At 44.7% G+C, this 16,257-nt stretch overlaps 1 protein-coding gene across 3 annotated transcripts in view; it reads right to left on the reverse strand.

The window, feature by feature from the left end:
• adamtsl5 (ADAMTS like 5) overlaps window positions 1-16,257 on the reverse strand; it is a 36,908-nt gene that overhangs the window by 8,368 nt on the left and 12,283 nt on the right. For all 3 annotated transcript variants that reach the window (XM_040132925.1, XM_040132934.1, XM_040132942.1), the window contains 7 exons: window positions 12,006-12,178; window positions 10,938-10,998; window positions 10,097-10,202; window positions 9,154-9,281; window positions 5,141-5,264; window positions 1,505-1,591; window positions 724-887 (listed from right to left, as the gene is read on the reverse strand). In XM_040132925.1, the coding sequence (XP_039988859.1) occupies window positions 724-887; window positions 1,505-1,591; window positions 5,141-5,264; window positions 9,154-9,281; window positions 10,097-10,202; window positions 10,938-10,998; window positions 12,006-12,178 (843 nt within the window). The remainder of the gene's footprint in view (window positions 1-723; window positions 888-1,504; window positions 1,592-5,140; window positions 5,265-9,153; window positions 9,282-10,096; window positions 10,203-10,937; window positions 10,999-12,005; window positions 12,179-16,257) is intronic.

Below are 16,257 nucleotides of genomic sequence, written 5' to 3' on the forward strand. Positions count from 1 at the left end.
GACTTCGGCAGGTTTCTGTTTGTCTGTCTCTCTGTCTGCAGACAGATTTTGTCACCACGACAGCGTCACAACCGTGCAAGATGCAGTCACGTGACTTCCCAGGTGTGTAGTAGAGATCAAAATGAAGGCCCGAGGGCGTGGTTGGGAGTATTCTTACTCACTATCTCGGAGTTGTCGGATGAAAAAAACGGCACACAGTGCTCATAGATTGCTTACGGACAACCGCACTGTTTCACAGAACGCGAAACAACAGACTCATGTTCCTACAAGATCTCAGAGGGAAGCAGTGGTTAGCAGCTGCCTGGTAGCTGAGCCAGGTCTGTTTGTGCAGTATCTTCCTGAATGGAAATAATCAATTATTTATTCAAACCCGGTGTTTTCCTTACCATTTGAAATGCTTAACGATAAGCCAAATAATGTCAATGTAACAGCACATTGCACGACGTAGGAAAGTAGCATGTGTTTATCTTTCACTGGTTTTGGTGCCTGTCTGGCTCAGTGGTATCATACCGGTTGACTGTGACTTACCAGGATGCCCCTTGATGAGATAAGCCTGGTTTTAATATAAAATACAGGTATTTCACATGCAAACAATCAAAACCTTGCAATGGCTTTAGAATGAAGCCAAAATTTATAAAAGCTGTTAAATATTTGAATATCTCTAGCTCCTGAGACAAGATGTTGCCCAAAGTGTCCTGTTCCAGTATCATCGGGGACTCTCACCATTAGATGGAGGTCTTCCTGGGTAGGTCCCGGCACCTCGAAGCTCTCCCAGGTGTCCGCCGAACGCCGGTACAGCAGCTTGGTCCCGGCTACGCTGTACTCGCCCGGAACACTAATCTTCCAGTTGCCATTGATCACAAACTGGGAGCGACCGTTCTGGAGGGCTGGGCGAAGGCGGTGGGAGGAAGGAAGGAGAAGTTTGGTGTTATTCGGTGTTGATGAGCGAGTCAAATGTTTCTCATGACCAAATGCCAACGATTAAGCTCTCCTCATGGGCGGGTGAAGTTGAGGTAGAGGCAGGCTGGCAGAAGCAGAACCGTGCCGGCTGGCTACATACGGCAGCTGTTTCCCCTCAGTGCAGAGAGAGGGATTTTCCGCGACATGACATGGAATCAAGTACTTCCACCCGCCTGGCCCCGGTGACCAGATAAAGCCTTTTTCGAGCGTCCCTTAAAAGACCACAGTGTGTGCCATTTTGGTGCCTGTTTTATTTTGGTCTCATAAACAAGGATGAGAATAGATGGCTTTGGTTATAATGTTGCCTGGAAAACACATTGCAGGTCCAGAGACCAGACGGGACTGCTGAGTCCCTACTGTCTCTGTGGAGAGGAAGTCACGGAAAGTCTTAATTTAAAGTGGCTGTTTTACGCTGCAGCTATGGAGCCAGGGACAAAAAGTGAGTTCCTCTGTGTAAAGTTGAAACCAATAACAGCACAGCAGGCCAGGTGCCCTGTGCGATTGTGTGTGTGTGTGTGTGTGTGTGAGACAGGCTGAATCTTACCTAGATAATTCCTGCTGTTATCGGTGACTCGGATGTGAGTGGCGCCAGCTGGTATCATGGCCACTTCGTTGTATCCAAAAGGTCCGCCTGGCCAGCAGAGACATTCAGTTAGAGGCTTGGTTTTTTTAATCTTAGTCCCCCCCCCCCCTTTTTTTTTTTTTGTACTACTTCACATGATTAAAGTAAAAATCTGTTTTTTACAACCAGGGACACGAGTGCTGCACTGAAAGCAGCTTTACAACAACGTAAAACGAGGCCAACAAAAAAAAAAAAAAAAGCCTCAGATGGCTTTTGAAAGCCTGGTTTTTTTAATCTAAATGAAGGCGAACATTAAAAGTTAGTCACGCACTAATCCTTTAAGACTTAATGTTGCATTGCAGCGATGATACTGGGTTCAACCTGCAGGTTGACTGGATGCATGCCACTGTTTAGTTCACAGTGGGCTGCTGACCTTACTTCACATCCTAATATGCCGCCCCTACCGTTCATGTGCTTACTTGAATTAAAGCATGTTAACTGCATCTTATGTATCCACAAGATGCAATTAACATGCAATACCAGCACCCCGAAGGAATGCAGGGCACACGTACAGACATCCTCATATTAATATAAAGAAGGCCTATTGTCACCACTGAAGAAATTGCTAAACTTTTACATGGATAATTTTAAATGTCATAAATCTGTAATCTGGCAAAATATACCCGCGAAGAAAAAAATTAACCCAAAATTCCAATCGGTATTTTTTCTTTCAATAGCGTTAAAGTCGTTTATTGTTTTTGTCCTCGAAAATTTCATCTTAAAGACGTTTTGAGTGAGTGAACTTGTGCCTTGACTTTTCGAAAGAGTGTAAAGCCTCCTGTGGGTCTAATTGGACATGTCTGATAACTCAGATGTGCACACTCAGCACGATCTGCAGCCCCTGGTGTTTATTACACCTTTATTTTTTAACGATAAATTCTGTAAAAACTCCTGTCCTATGATATACGGTATTTCTACCCCCTTAAATATTCATTATTTTTGGATACTCTCTGTTGCATCTCTGTACTTTGTGTTTAACATCATTCTTGTGTCTTTCACATTGTTATTGCACTGTGCAAAATAGAAAAATAAAAAATAAATAAAACCTCCCGTGCAAGACGCCTGGCACATGCCACGACTGCTACACGTTCCTGTTCAGTCAACTCAGCAAAATATATTGCTGCAGGCCTTTTTACTATTTAATTTGACACTGTATATATAATACTCATTTAACATTTTTCAGCAATCAGTAACTAACAGGTAATCAGTAACCCGGACATAATCTGGATTAGTGATCAGATAATTATGTTCTTTTGAAGAGGTCTTGCCAAACACTTGCAGGTTATGGCTTTAAATCAACGGTGCTGTTGCAACGTCTTGTTTATCTGTCATTATAAAACAATCAGAATCAGTGATGTCTGTAGTGATAAACTGTGACTAGTGGTGAGATACAATTTATGAATGAGCTGAAATCCAACTATTCGTCACAGAGTGGTATTTCGCCTCTGAGCCGAAACAGAAAAAGAGGCAGGGACAGCTCTATGGTTCCCCTGCTGTTCTGTGGTTCCCCTGCTGTTCTGGAGTGAAAAGCGGCTGCGGGATGAACTCCATTCATCGTGGCCTCTGAGGAGCGCGTAACCGCGGTTGCTCCTGCTTACCCATTTCGGACAGAAACTATGCACGAGGTTCATCTGTGGGGCTTCGGCTACATGAAGATGTAACGCTGTGCCTGAGGAAATGTCAGGGTTGCAGACAGGCAGCGATGAGCTCGAGGCCGTCGGCATTTGACCTTGCGAGGACCGATTTTGTGCCGCCGCCCTCCATCAGAGAGAAAAACCTCCTAAGGCTCCTGAGTCGACCCCAAACAAAGCGGCCATTATCAGCCTCTTCTTGCTCAATCTGAGCCATTATGGCCGGCACTCCATCTGTCAGCTCTGCTCCGCCTACGCTCCGAGCCGTGTGAGGAAGCCGCCGCTACAGAGCCACGTCCTGAGCCAAGTCGCATGCCAGAGGTGCTGGGTACTTTCTCTTCGTGTGTGTATGTGTGCGCGTGTCTCCACGATGCGTTAAGGTTCACAACTCAGTTCAAATCCCAGTCAACCAACACAGGATCTAAATTTAATTTGGGTCACGTCTTGGTCTAACCTTATTTAATTTTCTTTCCCGTCAGTGACTTAATTCTTTGCCATCATTGTTCCATCACGGTGGCTCTTAATCCAATCACAACCTGACATGTGACCTATTAGAAATCCAACGAGCCTATGTAGGTTTGCGTAGCACGTCCCAGTGCCGCTGATTTGTGGGACTTGGTGTGTCTCGCTGTGCGTGCAACGATGCTCAAAACCAAGCGAGTAACTTATTGGTTGGCAAACATTGTGTGAATAAGCAACCTCTCGACTTTCTCAACTTTTGACTTTATGCCGAGCAGCACTTTGTTTTTGTTTGTATCTGTAATCCCGGCAGCAAGGGGACACACAAAAGAAGGATCTCGGGAACTACAATAGTAATGTTCTCCTCCACAGACATTTATTCACAGCAGGTAAAAGACGAAACCCTCTGGCCCCTGTCAGTTTTTCAGCCAAGCTCAACAGAGCTTACAAGCAAATGTGGGGCTTGGCACAGAGTAGAAATTGTTCACCTTTCCACAGGCGTGTCTGTGATTTTCCAGTGTAGAAGAGTTCCTCGGGCCAAAGTCGAGGCCCCAAATGACATTGTCTCAATGACGCCAAAACATTTTCTACCTACACCGGCACCTGCGGTTCAGAGGTTAACCTCGGGTCTGACTGCTCACATCAAACTTGTTGGGAGGAGGTCAAAATCTGCAGGGTTTCACTACGACGAATCTACGCAAGGATGCAACAGTCTTGTGATGTACTGGCTTTGCTATTTGAGGCAGATTTGCAAACTTATCACATAGCAAAGCCAGTACATCACAAGACTGTTGCATCCTTGCGTAGATTCGTTGTCGTGAAAGTTTACTGTAAGCGTCATTCTCCGGATGTTTGCCTCTGCTCCCCGAACACTAAAGAGTTCGTTTTCTCCGTTGTAAATGATGAATGAGCAAAAGTTAACTCTGCTGCATTTTTGTGCTTTGTTTGTTTCGGTTTACACTCTTTTAATATGTATATATATGAGCAAACCGAAGTCAAACCCTGCAGATTTTGACCTCCTCCCAACATGTTGGATGTGAGCAGTCAGACCCGAGGTTAACCTCTGAACCGCAGGTAGAAAATGTTTGGGCGTCATTGAGACAATGTCATTTGGGGCCTCGACTTTAGCCTGAGGAACTCTGTGTTCTTCCTCCTCCTCCCTGAAATTTTAACAACTGTAACTTTGGAGAACCCATTGTCGACTTTCTTCCTGGAAGGCATCCAAGTGCTTTTGTTTGGCAAAACTGTAACCATGGTTAATGTTCACTTTATCAGAGAACAATAAACTCTGGACTAATCCTGAATGACTAATGACACTGGGGAGGGAAAACCGAACGAGTGTTTGGGAATTTGGGAATTATCCCAGATCGTGTTGGTCTGAAAGTGCCGCAATTGATTCCTCGTGGAGATAATATGATGATTGTATGTGTGTGCGTGTGTGTGTGTGTCCGTGCGCGTGTAATCCTACCTGCCTCCAGACCGTCGCTCTGGTACACGCTCTTGTGGTGCAGGCAGGTGGTGTTTTGTCCTCCACACACCATGCAGGCGTCCTCCTGCTGCTTTGAACCCAGGACGGAGTCACAGCCAGGCTTCTGTATGACAAACAGACAACTGTTGAGGTAACAACAGTTTGATCTGGTTGGATCTCTCTGCTGAAACTTTTGAGGAACAGCATACCCGTTTCACACATTTTCTGATGAGAGCCCTGGCAACTTCTAACCTTTCTCTCTGTTTTGTCGTCGCTGTAAAGTCTCCTTAAACCTCCTGCCATGACTCAACTCAATCCAGTGTCTCTGCTTCTCTTATTTGCTTCTCCCTGACAATTTCTCCTTCTTACAAACATTTACTTTGGGGAAAAAAAAACAGCAGCTTAGGGCCTCAAGAAGGGGGGACGGGTCGGAGAGTTGTCTCTGTAAACGTTAAAATGCCTAAGCAAAGAGCACGATGGATGAGCTAGATGGTTTATGGTGTGTGGAGAATCTTGTTGCTAGATAGATTACAGTGGCCGCTTTCTTCTTTGGCCTTCATCTCCCGCTCTGCAGAGCAAGCCAATCAAGGGGGAGGTTCCCAGGCAAGAGAGCAACAATCTAGGGAACCTATAATCATCCCCCCTAAGCCCCTTAAAAAAAAAAAAAAAAAAACCCCAGTCCAAGCATCTGCATGTGCGCAACAGGAAATGAATCCTCGGTGACAAGGTAGCAGAGTGCACAAGGGCCCCATTGAGGGAGCGACCGCAGTCCTGGAGAACACCAGAAAACACACACGCATGCAACCAAAATCATCTCTGTTAATGTAACTTTGAGGGTGCAAAAATAAATTTGGGGCTGCTGATTCTTTAAGTCTGCACCATTCAGGATTAATTGACCTCTATGGTTTTGAGTCAAATATCTTGAAATCTATCGGATGGAAAGCGGTAAACTTTAAAAAGAAAAGAAAAAAAAGACGGTCCTGTGACTTTTCATCTAGTGCCATCAGCAGGCTAACACTTTAATCTGTCTAGTCCTTTTTTTTAAATTACCAAATACCTGCAAAACTAATGACTTTCCCTTATTCTCAACTATTTAGTGCATAGTCACTGTGAGTATATTAGCATGCTGATCTACATACAGGTGAAAAAAGTGTCTCAGTAAGGTGTTGGGCCAGAACGGCTTCAATGCTCCTTGGCATCGATTCTCCAGGTCTCTGGACTCTACTGGAGGGATGGACTCCATTCTTCCACAAGATGCTCCCTCATTCGTTGTTTTGATGATGGTGGTGGAGAGCGCCGTCTAACACGTCAGTCCAGAATCTCCCATAGCTGTTCAACTGGGTTGAGACTCACATCCTTTTCATTCTCAACAAACCCTTCAGGGACCCCTCCTGCCCTGTGGGTGGGGGCGTTGTCATCCTGGAAGAGACCACTCCCATCAGGATGGAGATGTTCCATCAGAGGATGAAGCTGATCACTCAGGACCACTTTGTGTTGATTTGCAGTGACCCTTCCCTCTGAGGGGACAAATGGACCCAAACCATGCCAGCAAAATGCCCCCCACAGCATAACAGAGCCCCCGGATCCCCTCACTGTGGGGGTCAAGGATTCAGGCCTATACAGTTCTCTTGGTGTCCGCCACACATGCACTCGCCCACTTGTGGAGAACATGGCGAAGGATGACTCCTCTGACCATATCACTTTTTTCCCACATCTCTGTGACCAGTTCCTGTGGTTTTCTGCACCGAAACCCACTGAGAGCTCAGATGTGTTTTCATTTCTGTAATGAGCGGTTTGTGAACTGCAACCCTACTATAACATCCCTCTCCATGTAACTGTCGACGGACTGCTGTCGCTGACAGTCTGATCGCGTGCTGCAGTGACATTCTCAGTCCCCTGAGGAAGAGGTTTCCTCTTCTGGTTTTCCTTGCATGTCGCACTAATTGCATTTATTGACGTCTTTCCCACAGATCTAAATGCAGACGTCACTTCAATCGCTGCTCCTATCGACTCACAGGCCGGTTGAGCAGCTTGTGCGACTGAAGCTCCTGCTGTCCACTCCCCGACGATGAACCCTCTTTCAAAGCCTCCTGGATCTTTTCCTCCTGCCGACCTGATACAAAATCAGAATCATCTGGGCCTGCTCAGCCTTTTTATAGCTGCCACAGAGCGTGACTGGATGTTAACTGCTTAATTATACCATGCAGTGCACCTGCGTGGGAGCATCTGCGTTCGTAGTGTTTCTCCACTTATTTCTTCAGGTTTTTCCTTTAATTTGTCACGTGTCGGACCTGAAATCACTTTTGTATCAACGTATTGCCTCACAGAGCCGCCAGCATAGCCAAAGTCCCTTATTTCTCTTATATATCAATGTTAACTGAGCAAAAACCAAAACCAGCTTTTGCGTTTGGACTGTCTGCCAGACAAAAAACAATTTGAAGACATTCCCTGGGTACTGGCAACTTGTGATGTGCATTTTTCACTATTTTTTCTCACTATTGTATTGATTTTTCGAAAATACAATTAGATCATTATAGATAACACACACACGCGCACCTGGAAAAACAAACCTATTAACGGTGCAGAATTAGCTGCGAAAGAGCATCTACACACACTGCACAAACACGTCACATGCACACACACAAATGTGTTGCATCCAAACCAGCTACGTGCTCTGCAGTCTGATCTCCGTCTCTGACCTGCAGCCCGCCACACCAGCTGCGGGCTGCATCTGCTTCCTGTTTCAGGCCCCGCGCAGCTCTGACCTCGGCCAGCCCAAGTCCACGGCCCATAAATCCACTTATTTACATCACATGCCACATGTTAGCACGCGCGCGCACACGCACAGACACTCACACATCCAGACGTATGTAAACACAGACACACATTAATCCTTTGTCAGCTGTATAAAAATAACTCACTCTAACTGCGAGGGTGCCTTCATGCTGCAGATGTGTCCACTTAGCACTACATACAGTATGTATGCCATTGCCAGGGACAGAAGTTCATTTCCAGCCATCTGTGTGAGGGTGAGCAGAGCTGTAATGCCAACCGAAGGCTGCAGTCCACACTGATGAGTGCACCCCGGCCCTAACGCACAGCATGGAGTTCACTTCTCCAGAGAGCGCGAGTCAGAGTGGTCAACATCACTTATACCACAACAGAGTGGGAATGAAGAGAGGACAGAGAGAGAGAATAACTCGGTCCGGCCTCGCTTTGAAATCAGGTCCAAAGAGGTACCAATTGGGAGGAGTTAAGAAGTCCAGAGGCGAAGGTCCTGTTCTTTCTCTCCATAGATAATGGTAGGTAACTGACAGTTGAAGCACCTGCAGGGTTTGGGTGAACACGCAACTCCTCTGATACAATAATCAGTGAAGAAAAAGTCTGGTTCTGTGATAAAACTTCAAAAATACAAGAGATAGAAACCCTTACGGACAAGTCAACTGTGCATCCCAAGGGCAATTTTGGTACAGAACATCCAATCACAGAGTTAAACATTTGGTTGTGTGCGCTGCTAACAGCAAATAAAAGATAAAGTTTATAGAATATAAAGCCAAAAGACTAAGAATATGAAAGGGGTCACTGTCAGTGACAAACCACGGAGAATTTCCTCCCCACTCTGAAGCTCTGCAAAGCGTTTTAGCCTCTTTCAGCTCTTAGTTTTTGTTCCAGGGTACTTTTACTGTACGGTTTGGTTTCAGCACTCTTATCAATTAAGGTCTTTAATTAGACCAAGACACATCTCTGTGTCATTTAGATGTGCAAATGGGCAACTGTTTGCTAACGCATTAGCCATAACAACTTTGGGGGAATAGTATGCAATGATCTATCAGGAGTGTGTGTTGTGAGTTGTTCTGCTCTCTAGAGGCTTAAAATGAATGAAAGCAGCTTTAACTCGAAAGTTATTTTAAAATAAGCATCGGTGAACAACAAATGAATGATAACGGTACATTAAGAAAACACTAACGCAAAGAACACACACACACACACACACACACATTGTTTCCACTCACCAGGCAGTGTCCGTTGACACACACCGCTCCAGGCTCCTTGTCGCAGGCTGTGCCATCGAGCACACGGCCGAAGTTGTAGTAGAAGTTGTGACCCAGGGCCAGGCAGCTCAGTTCACAGGGGTCCGAGCCTGGCAGGGAAGATCTTCAGTCAGTGGCTCGTTAGTTTATTATGGGGAAATAGGAAAGGTAAAGGGACAGGGAGGGAGGTGACCGAGAAAGAGCTGGGAGAGAGCGGAGAGGGAGAGGAGGCAAAAAGCCGGCAGATGTCACGGGGAAAAACTCATAACACAGGTGGGATTAACACCCAGCGGGCCTCATAGAGGACACGGGAGCCATGGCAGCACGGAAAATTTACCACATGACTGCCACCAAAACAGTAACTGAGGGGCAAGCAGAAAAAAAACACACACTCTCTGCCCCAGCTGGCTTTTTCAGATCTGTGCTCCAGGAGTACTTTCTTTTTATTAGCCAGGGGTGAGGGAACGATTTCGTTTACGTGAGCCACACTTGACTTGGGCCGTAGTTCCTTAACACTTGATTTGAAGTTTGAAGTTTTGAAATAACGTGAGATGACAGAGATTTGTCAGCTGCTGTAGATTTTGTTATACTGCCTCCACGGAAGGATCCGTAGCATTAATATCTCTGGTTGTATTAAGCCATTCTTGGCAATGCTGAAAATCAATGAGCAGGATTGGTTTATTGGATTTACAGTCTTTAGCATCACTGTGATAAAGCCTATTGGTTTTTCAGGTACTGTATCTTATTGACTGTTTTAGCCAAAACATTCTCATTCTCAACTGGATACTTTATATCTATATTTCAATGGTTTCTCGATTCAATTTCCAGAAAATGTACGTGTGTATCTAGTGTGTCTATACAACTGTTGCGGAAAAACCTTGCATCTCCAAGTCTTCAGAAGCAAGAGGAGACTTGTCTCACTGACCTCCGTGAAAGGTGGTCCATCTGAAGGAGTTTCCAGCCACTAGCGGTCTGTCATTGAAGGCAGCACACTGCATCTCTCTGAAATCCTCAGAGCCGGGAGGACACTCCTGCACACACACAGACACACACACTGTGAGGCCGTGGGGTTGCATTTTGAGGACACTGTATTCATCCACCGGAAGTTTATCTTAAACTTAACCGTAACAACTTCATACCCAACCCTACACCAGCCACAATTCTAGTCTTAACCGTGGAACCAGGTCTTAATCCTAAAAGAAATGACTAACCAGACTGTTGTCCAATTTGCGGCTGTGTGAACAGATTTTTGCAAACTCAAAACTTCGTGTTCCTATCCTGACGTGCAGCAGAGAGAGAGGTCTGGGAATTGTGTCGACACACCGAACAAACGGCAACATGCGCGGAAATTAAAGCATGCTTAAACACGCTGCAACCCATCTGTGTGTTTTTCCTTTAATCCATGCGGGCCACGGTCACCGGCTGTCCAAACACACCCACACACACGCGCACACACACACACACACACACAGCACAACACGTCTGACACACAGCCGCTGACCTCGAAGCACGCCGCCGACACAATAGCAGGTCTGACGCCTGACTGCGGCGCGACGGTGAAGTTCGGCGCAGAGCGGCGCAGCGAAGACGCAGCGGAATACGTCAGTGAAATTCCAGATCACGCCCTGAAAATCCTCTGCTGCTACACCCGAGCCGAACACACCTCTATGACCAACTGGTGGAGCAAACATCAGCCGTTGTTCTAAAACTGTTTGCACTGGAAGTCCATTTTTCATAAAGTGTGAAAACTTTCATGCTGAGATCACCTTGGTGTTGCAGATCTTGTACTGTCTGGGATCTCCTGCACACGGTCCACCCACTGGGTTCCTGGGACACAGAACAAAGAGATTTACGGGACTGAGTATGGCAAAGGGAAACGATGCAGTGAGTGTGCAGGCTTCTGTCATACAGCAAGCTCGTACACATTAAAACATGTCTCATCATTTTTTATAAAACGGGACTTTATCAGCGTTAGAGTCAGTATTGTTTGCAGCGTAACTACTCTGTAGGTTCCAGATAAAATCTTGATGAAAACTGCTTTTTAAAAGTGTTAATCAATTTCAAAAAAATCCAATTTATTCCATTTTATTGGCAAATTTTAGATTTAGACACATTTGAAATGTATCAGCAAAGCATCCGAATGTGCTTCCAATATATTTTGTAAAATATGAAACTATTACAACATTTCAAGCGTAGGAACTGGCTGAAAAAAAGGCTTCAAATATATGACTCGAAATGCATTTCAGGTTTCTCTGAAAATACAGACGACACGTTGAGGATTTCAGTTGCAGTTTTGACACTTCTCAAGATCACTGGGAACCTACTTGAAACGCATTATGTCCTATGGTGGAGAGAGTGCAGATAATTTTCAGGTTCTCCATCTACCGCACGTATAGAGACCAAGTACCACATGTAATGGGAAGCAACAGATACTTGGTTAAAGAGCGAGTTGAGAAGTTATCACGAGGAGCTGGGGGAAGGCAGCGCCCCCTGACAAAGGACCAATGGTTGGTAATTGTTGAAGAAATCTTGCTAATGGAAAAACTCGAGACATATCTTGAGACTACGAAGCACAACGGGGAAAAAAATGGGAAAAGGGGAATCAAAATATCGGCATCGGAACAGAGGCCACGATATAAATCCACATGAATGATGGGAAAGCTGTGATTTAATTTCTCAAACTTGTTTTTCTTTTGGGTTTTTTTGTCACTTATTGTTCAATCTTTGCCAGTAAAACATTAAAGACTAAATTAAGAATATATACGTATTCGTGTTCCTTTCCGTTGCATGTGCACCGAGCTGTGTTACCCTGCCGGAGAATGGCTGTTATTTACCTGGTGATGCAGGTGCGTGTCCGCACTGAGGCTCCGGCCCCGCAGCTGCGGGAGCAGACGGACCAGACGCTCCACGTCGCCCACTCGTTCCTGAAGTGCAGCTGCCGTCGGGCACGTGCTGGACGTCCCGACGAGGCCTCGCCAGAGGGACCCCACGCAGAAACCCAGGAGGACTGAAGCAGACAGAGAGAGAGACAGAGAGAGAGAGAGAGAGAGACGGCTACTTTACTGCCGACATGGTCATAAAGTGGCATTAGCTGTTGAGACTAAGTTTGAAAAAAAAGAAAAGAAAAAAAAATACTCTGACTTGGTAACTCTAGAGAAATTTCGGCCATTAGAGCAACTGCGCTTTAAGGCACCTCCACAACTTGCACACAATCCATTAGAAAATTCAGATCACTTTCCTTTGTAATTTCTCTTAACATTCATTTCTTATAGCACTCATTTAAAGAGAACAAAGAAAAACAGTGACAACAACTGCCTGATATGTGTAAAACTGACTAAAAAATAGTGTTGCATTACATTTAATAACAGTGATGGACAGGACAGGCCGCAGGACAAACTCTGTTGCTACGGTGTCAAAAGCAATAAAATAAAGACTTTTTTTTTGTTGATAAACATAAAAGTTTTGCCTTTGCAACCTGGGTACAATGTTCAGAGCTTTTAACACCTTTAATATTTTCCCCAACCACACGGATGAGTTTCTATCTTACGCTGCTGTTTTCGTATTTCTGGTAATATTGTTTTTTTTTCTTGGACAAACTGCCACTCTGGAGTTGTCGGCTGAGACGGGGACGACACCCCTTGTCCGCTCCCTGCCGTTATCAATCCGCATTGTTGTCCTGCAATTTCAAAGCTGTCAGGTGGCAACTGGCACAGAGACAGAGACACTGCAATGTTGGCAGAATGACGGGATATCATCTGTGAAAGGGAAAACGTTCGTTCGGGGGAGTTATGTGTGAAAAACAAAACCCACAGGATTTATAGCTGGAAATCCAACAGGGAGATAAATCTATTCAAAGAGTAGAATATAATATATTATATTATATATATATATATATATATATAAAAACTTTGTGTGAGCCTGGTGGATCAGGATCATCAGAGGCAAACAATATAAGTGATTAGAGAATCTCAATGGCGCTCCTCAACCACATTCCAGAGTTCTTGCCCTGGGGGAGGACTGAAACTGGCAGCGTTCCCATCGCTTTCTCATACAGGAGCCGGCTCTCACACTCTTTTAACTCTTTACGCACACGTGTGCAACAATCCAGCTGACTTTCCGTCAGGAAGGGCTGAGGTCAAAGTCATCTGGTGTATCTGTTGTGCAAGACGAGGAATTAACACCCGGGCAGGAAGTGAATAAGAACGCGTACAAAACAGAGCTTGAGGCAACTTGTCTTCCTCTCCCGACACTTTCCTCACTAATATTCACATGTATGCCGCAGGATTCTCCGCTGTCTGATCAGAGCATCTACTGTAAAGCGGCAGGAGGAGTGCGTTGTAAGTTGGATGTTTCTGTCATGTTGTGTTCCTGATTTATTGCGTTGACAATAAAAGGACTAGAGCTCAAACTATTTTTCTAATCAGACTAGAACTCAAAGATATTTGATTTAGAGTGAAAACAAAACAGAGAATAGCAGCAAATCTGCAAACTGGAGAATTTTGTCGTTTTTGTCGCGATAAATGACGTAAACATTGAATCAACCGTCAAAATGAAGTGTCGATCCACGAATCGATCAGTCGACTAATCGATTTAGCACTGGAACAGACATATGATACTAAATTCACTTACCACTGTAACTGACAGAGATATTATGACACGTATACTAGGAAGACGCTGAAATGGAGCAAATGATGCAGCAACCTGTCAATCACACAGACTCCATATCTTCTTAATGGAAACATTTCTTTTAAAACTGCCACAAATATACACGCGAGACAAATTAAATATAAATAATGACGCTCTGACGTCCTGCCAAAAAACCGTTACTGACTTTTTATCTCACATTACATGTTGGAGTTTTTCCCATTCACTTCAAATGCTGAGTTTTCTTGAAGAGAGTGGTAGAGGTTACTGGACCTTCGATGCAATTCTCCCTTGGGTTAATTATTCCCCATTTAACAGGAACTGACTAAATTAATAAACGAAAATAAGTTACAAGGTGGAAGAAAAAAAAAAAGTCGGCATATCAGGTGCTAAAATGTCAGATTTTGAGATTCGGAGAAAAACATACAACTGTATAAATCCTGTTACTATAAGTCTTTTCCATGTGGGACATACAGTCCCACGTGTTTTAGCTGTAGCAGGTGGTTTCCATCAACCGTCCTGGTTCCAAACTGATCTTAATACTGATCTAAGTCCCATGGTAATACATGGAGTCTAATTAGGGTCCCGCGGTCACGTCATAATATGGAATGTGGATACAATGCGCCGGATAATCCGGCTCCCGGTAAAAACCTCCTGAGCGACTGACACCGATGGGGAATCCTGACGGGGAGAAGCAGACTGCAGACTGACGACGGTGGCGGTGAGGACGACAGCTCCCATGGTCCCACGCTACTTCACGATGTCACCGACTCCCACTTTTGTTGTTGGTTTGAAAATGACATGTTGTGACACGTTGTGAGTTTAACCGAGTGTAAGGAAAACATCAGACCTTTACTATACGGCAGGTCATTACACTTCTTATGTCGTATCCCTTTGTTCCCTATGTTGCTCTCATGATGTTGTACGTTATGTTGTTTTCTGGTCATTTTAACTGTTACCGCCTGTTCGTACATTTGTCTTGTAGTTGTGTAGTTAAAGCTAGTGGAGACTGACTGAGGCCCTCTGAGTTTTTGACTCACAGAATTGAATTGGTCAGACATGCAGACACACACACACACACACACACACACACACACACACACACACTGGGAGCAACCTGTGCTCCGACTCTCCATCATTTTCCATGGCAGGGTCACCTGAGGTTGCCCTCATTAGTGTTACCGCCGGTCAAATTAGCGTTGATAACAGTTGGAGATGGGGCGAGCTGGCATTCTAGATTAATGAAAGTGACCTTTGACCTTTACAAGTCACCAATCCCCCCTCCTTAACATGAAGAGGGGGAAAAAAAAAAAAAAAAAAATCTCCTGATGTTTGAAAAGCAAACTGCATACAGTAAGAGAGGCCGGGGGATAAAAGGAGGACCTGACGTCGGACAGACTCTGCGATCCAACGTGCAGGTGAACAGAGTCGCTGAGCGGGATGTTGTCTGGCTTTCCCATCATGCCTCTCGTCTGTCAGCAGACCAGCTCTCCCAGTCTGCAGAGACAGGCGGGAGCTGACAGACAAGGCTGGAAAAACTTTCCACCCTTAAGGCAGCGAGGGGACGACTGGTGAAGACGGAGACCACAATCATACGCAAAAGCAAACAAAAATAGGTACCTCATTGTCTCAAACATTACTCTTAACTCTTGACTCACGACCGCTGGTGGTAACTTTTCCACACTTTACACAGAACAACACATTGATCATCTTGTTGTTTAAGTCCTTTATGTGATGCCCAGTTAGCATGATATCTCAAAGATGTGTGAACAGACCTAAATGACAAATGATAAAAAGTCACGATGTGAACCAAAGGTCTTGGTGAGGATCCATACATTTTTTAAAATGATTTCTTAACATTTCTACGCGCTGGACAGAAACTTGTATTTTTTCCCAGTACTCACTACTGAACTACTGAACCTTGAATAAAACGGACCTGCCACATGCATCTCATGATTGTCCGTAGGGCTACCTGACCGTTTCAAATGTTTCGATGCTACTGCTGAGATGACTTCCGTACTGACGCCAACTTCCTCAACTTATAGTGAAGAATGTAAACATGGTTTTCTAGCAAAAAAAGACAATCTAAACTGTTGCCTAAACACAAGCAGCCGTGCAACAACTTTGCCTAAATATAATCTGGTGTAAAATTAGCTAAAACTTTGCTGTAAATCAGCAAATACCTAATTAAAAAGTTATTAAACAAGTCTATAAATCTGAACAAGCTTTCGATGTCAACTTTTAATTGAATTTTAATCACTGGTGTTGAGGACATATTTTGGTCGGTGCTGCCACTGTGTGTATTTTGTTGCAGATCCTCCAAATGTTTACTGTTGTTAAAGTAATAGAGGTTCGTTCAGCCTTGGCAGAGATACTGAAATTAAAAATGTTTTTTTGGGGGGGATGTTCTTGTCTAAGGATAGAGGGTGTCATATGTTATGT

Source organism: Xiphias gladius, chromosome 1, assembly GCF_016859285.1.
Source record: "Xiphias gladius isolate SHS-SW01 ecotype Sanya breed wild chromosome 1, ASM1685928v1, whole genome shotgun sequence".
NCBI lineage: Eukaryota > Metazoa > Chordata > Actinopteri > Istiophoriformes > Xiphiidae > Xiphias > Xiphias gladius.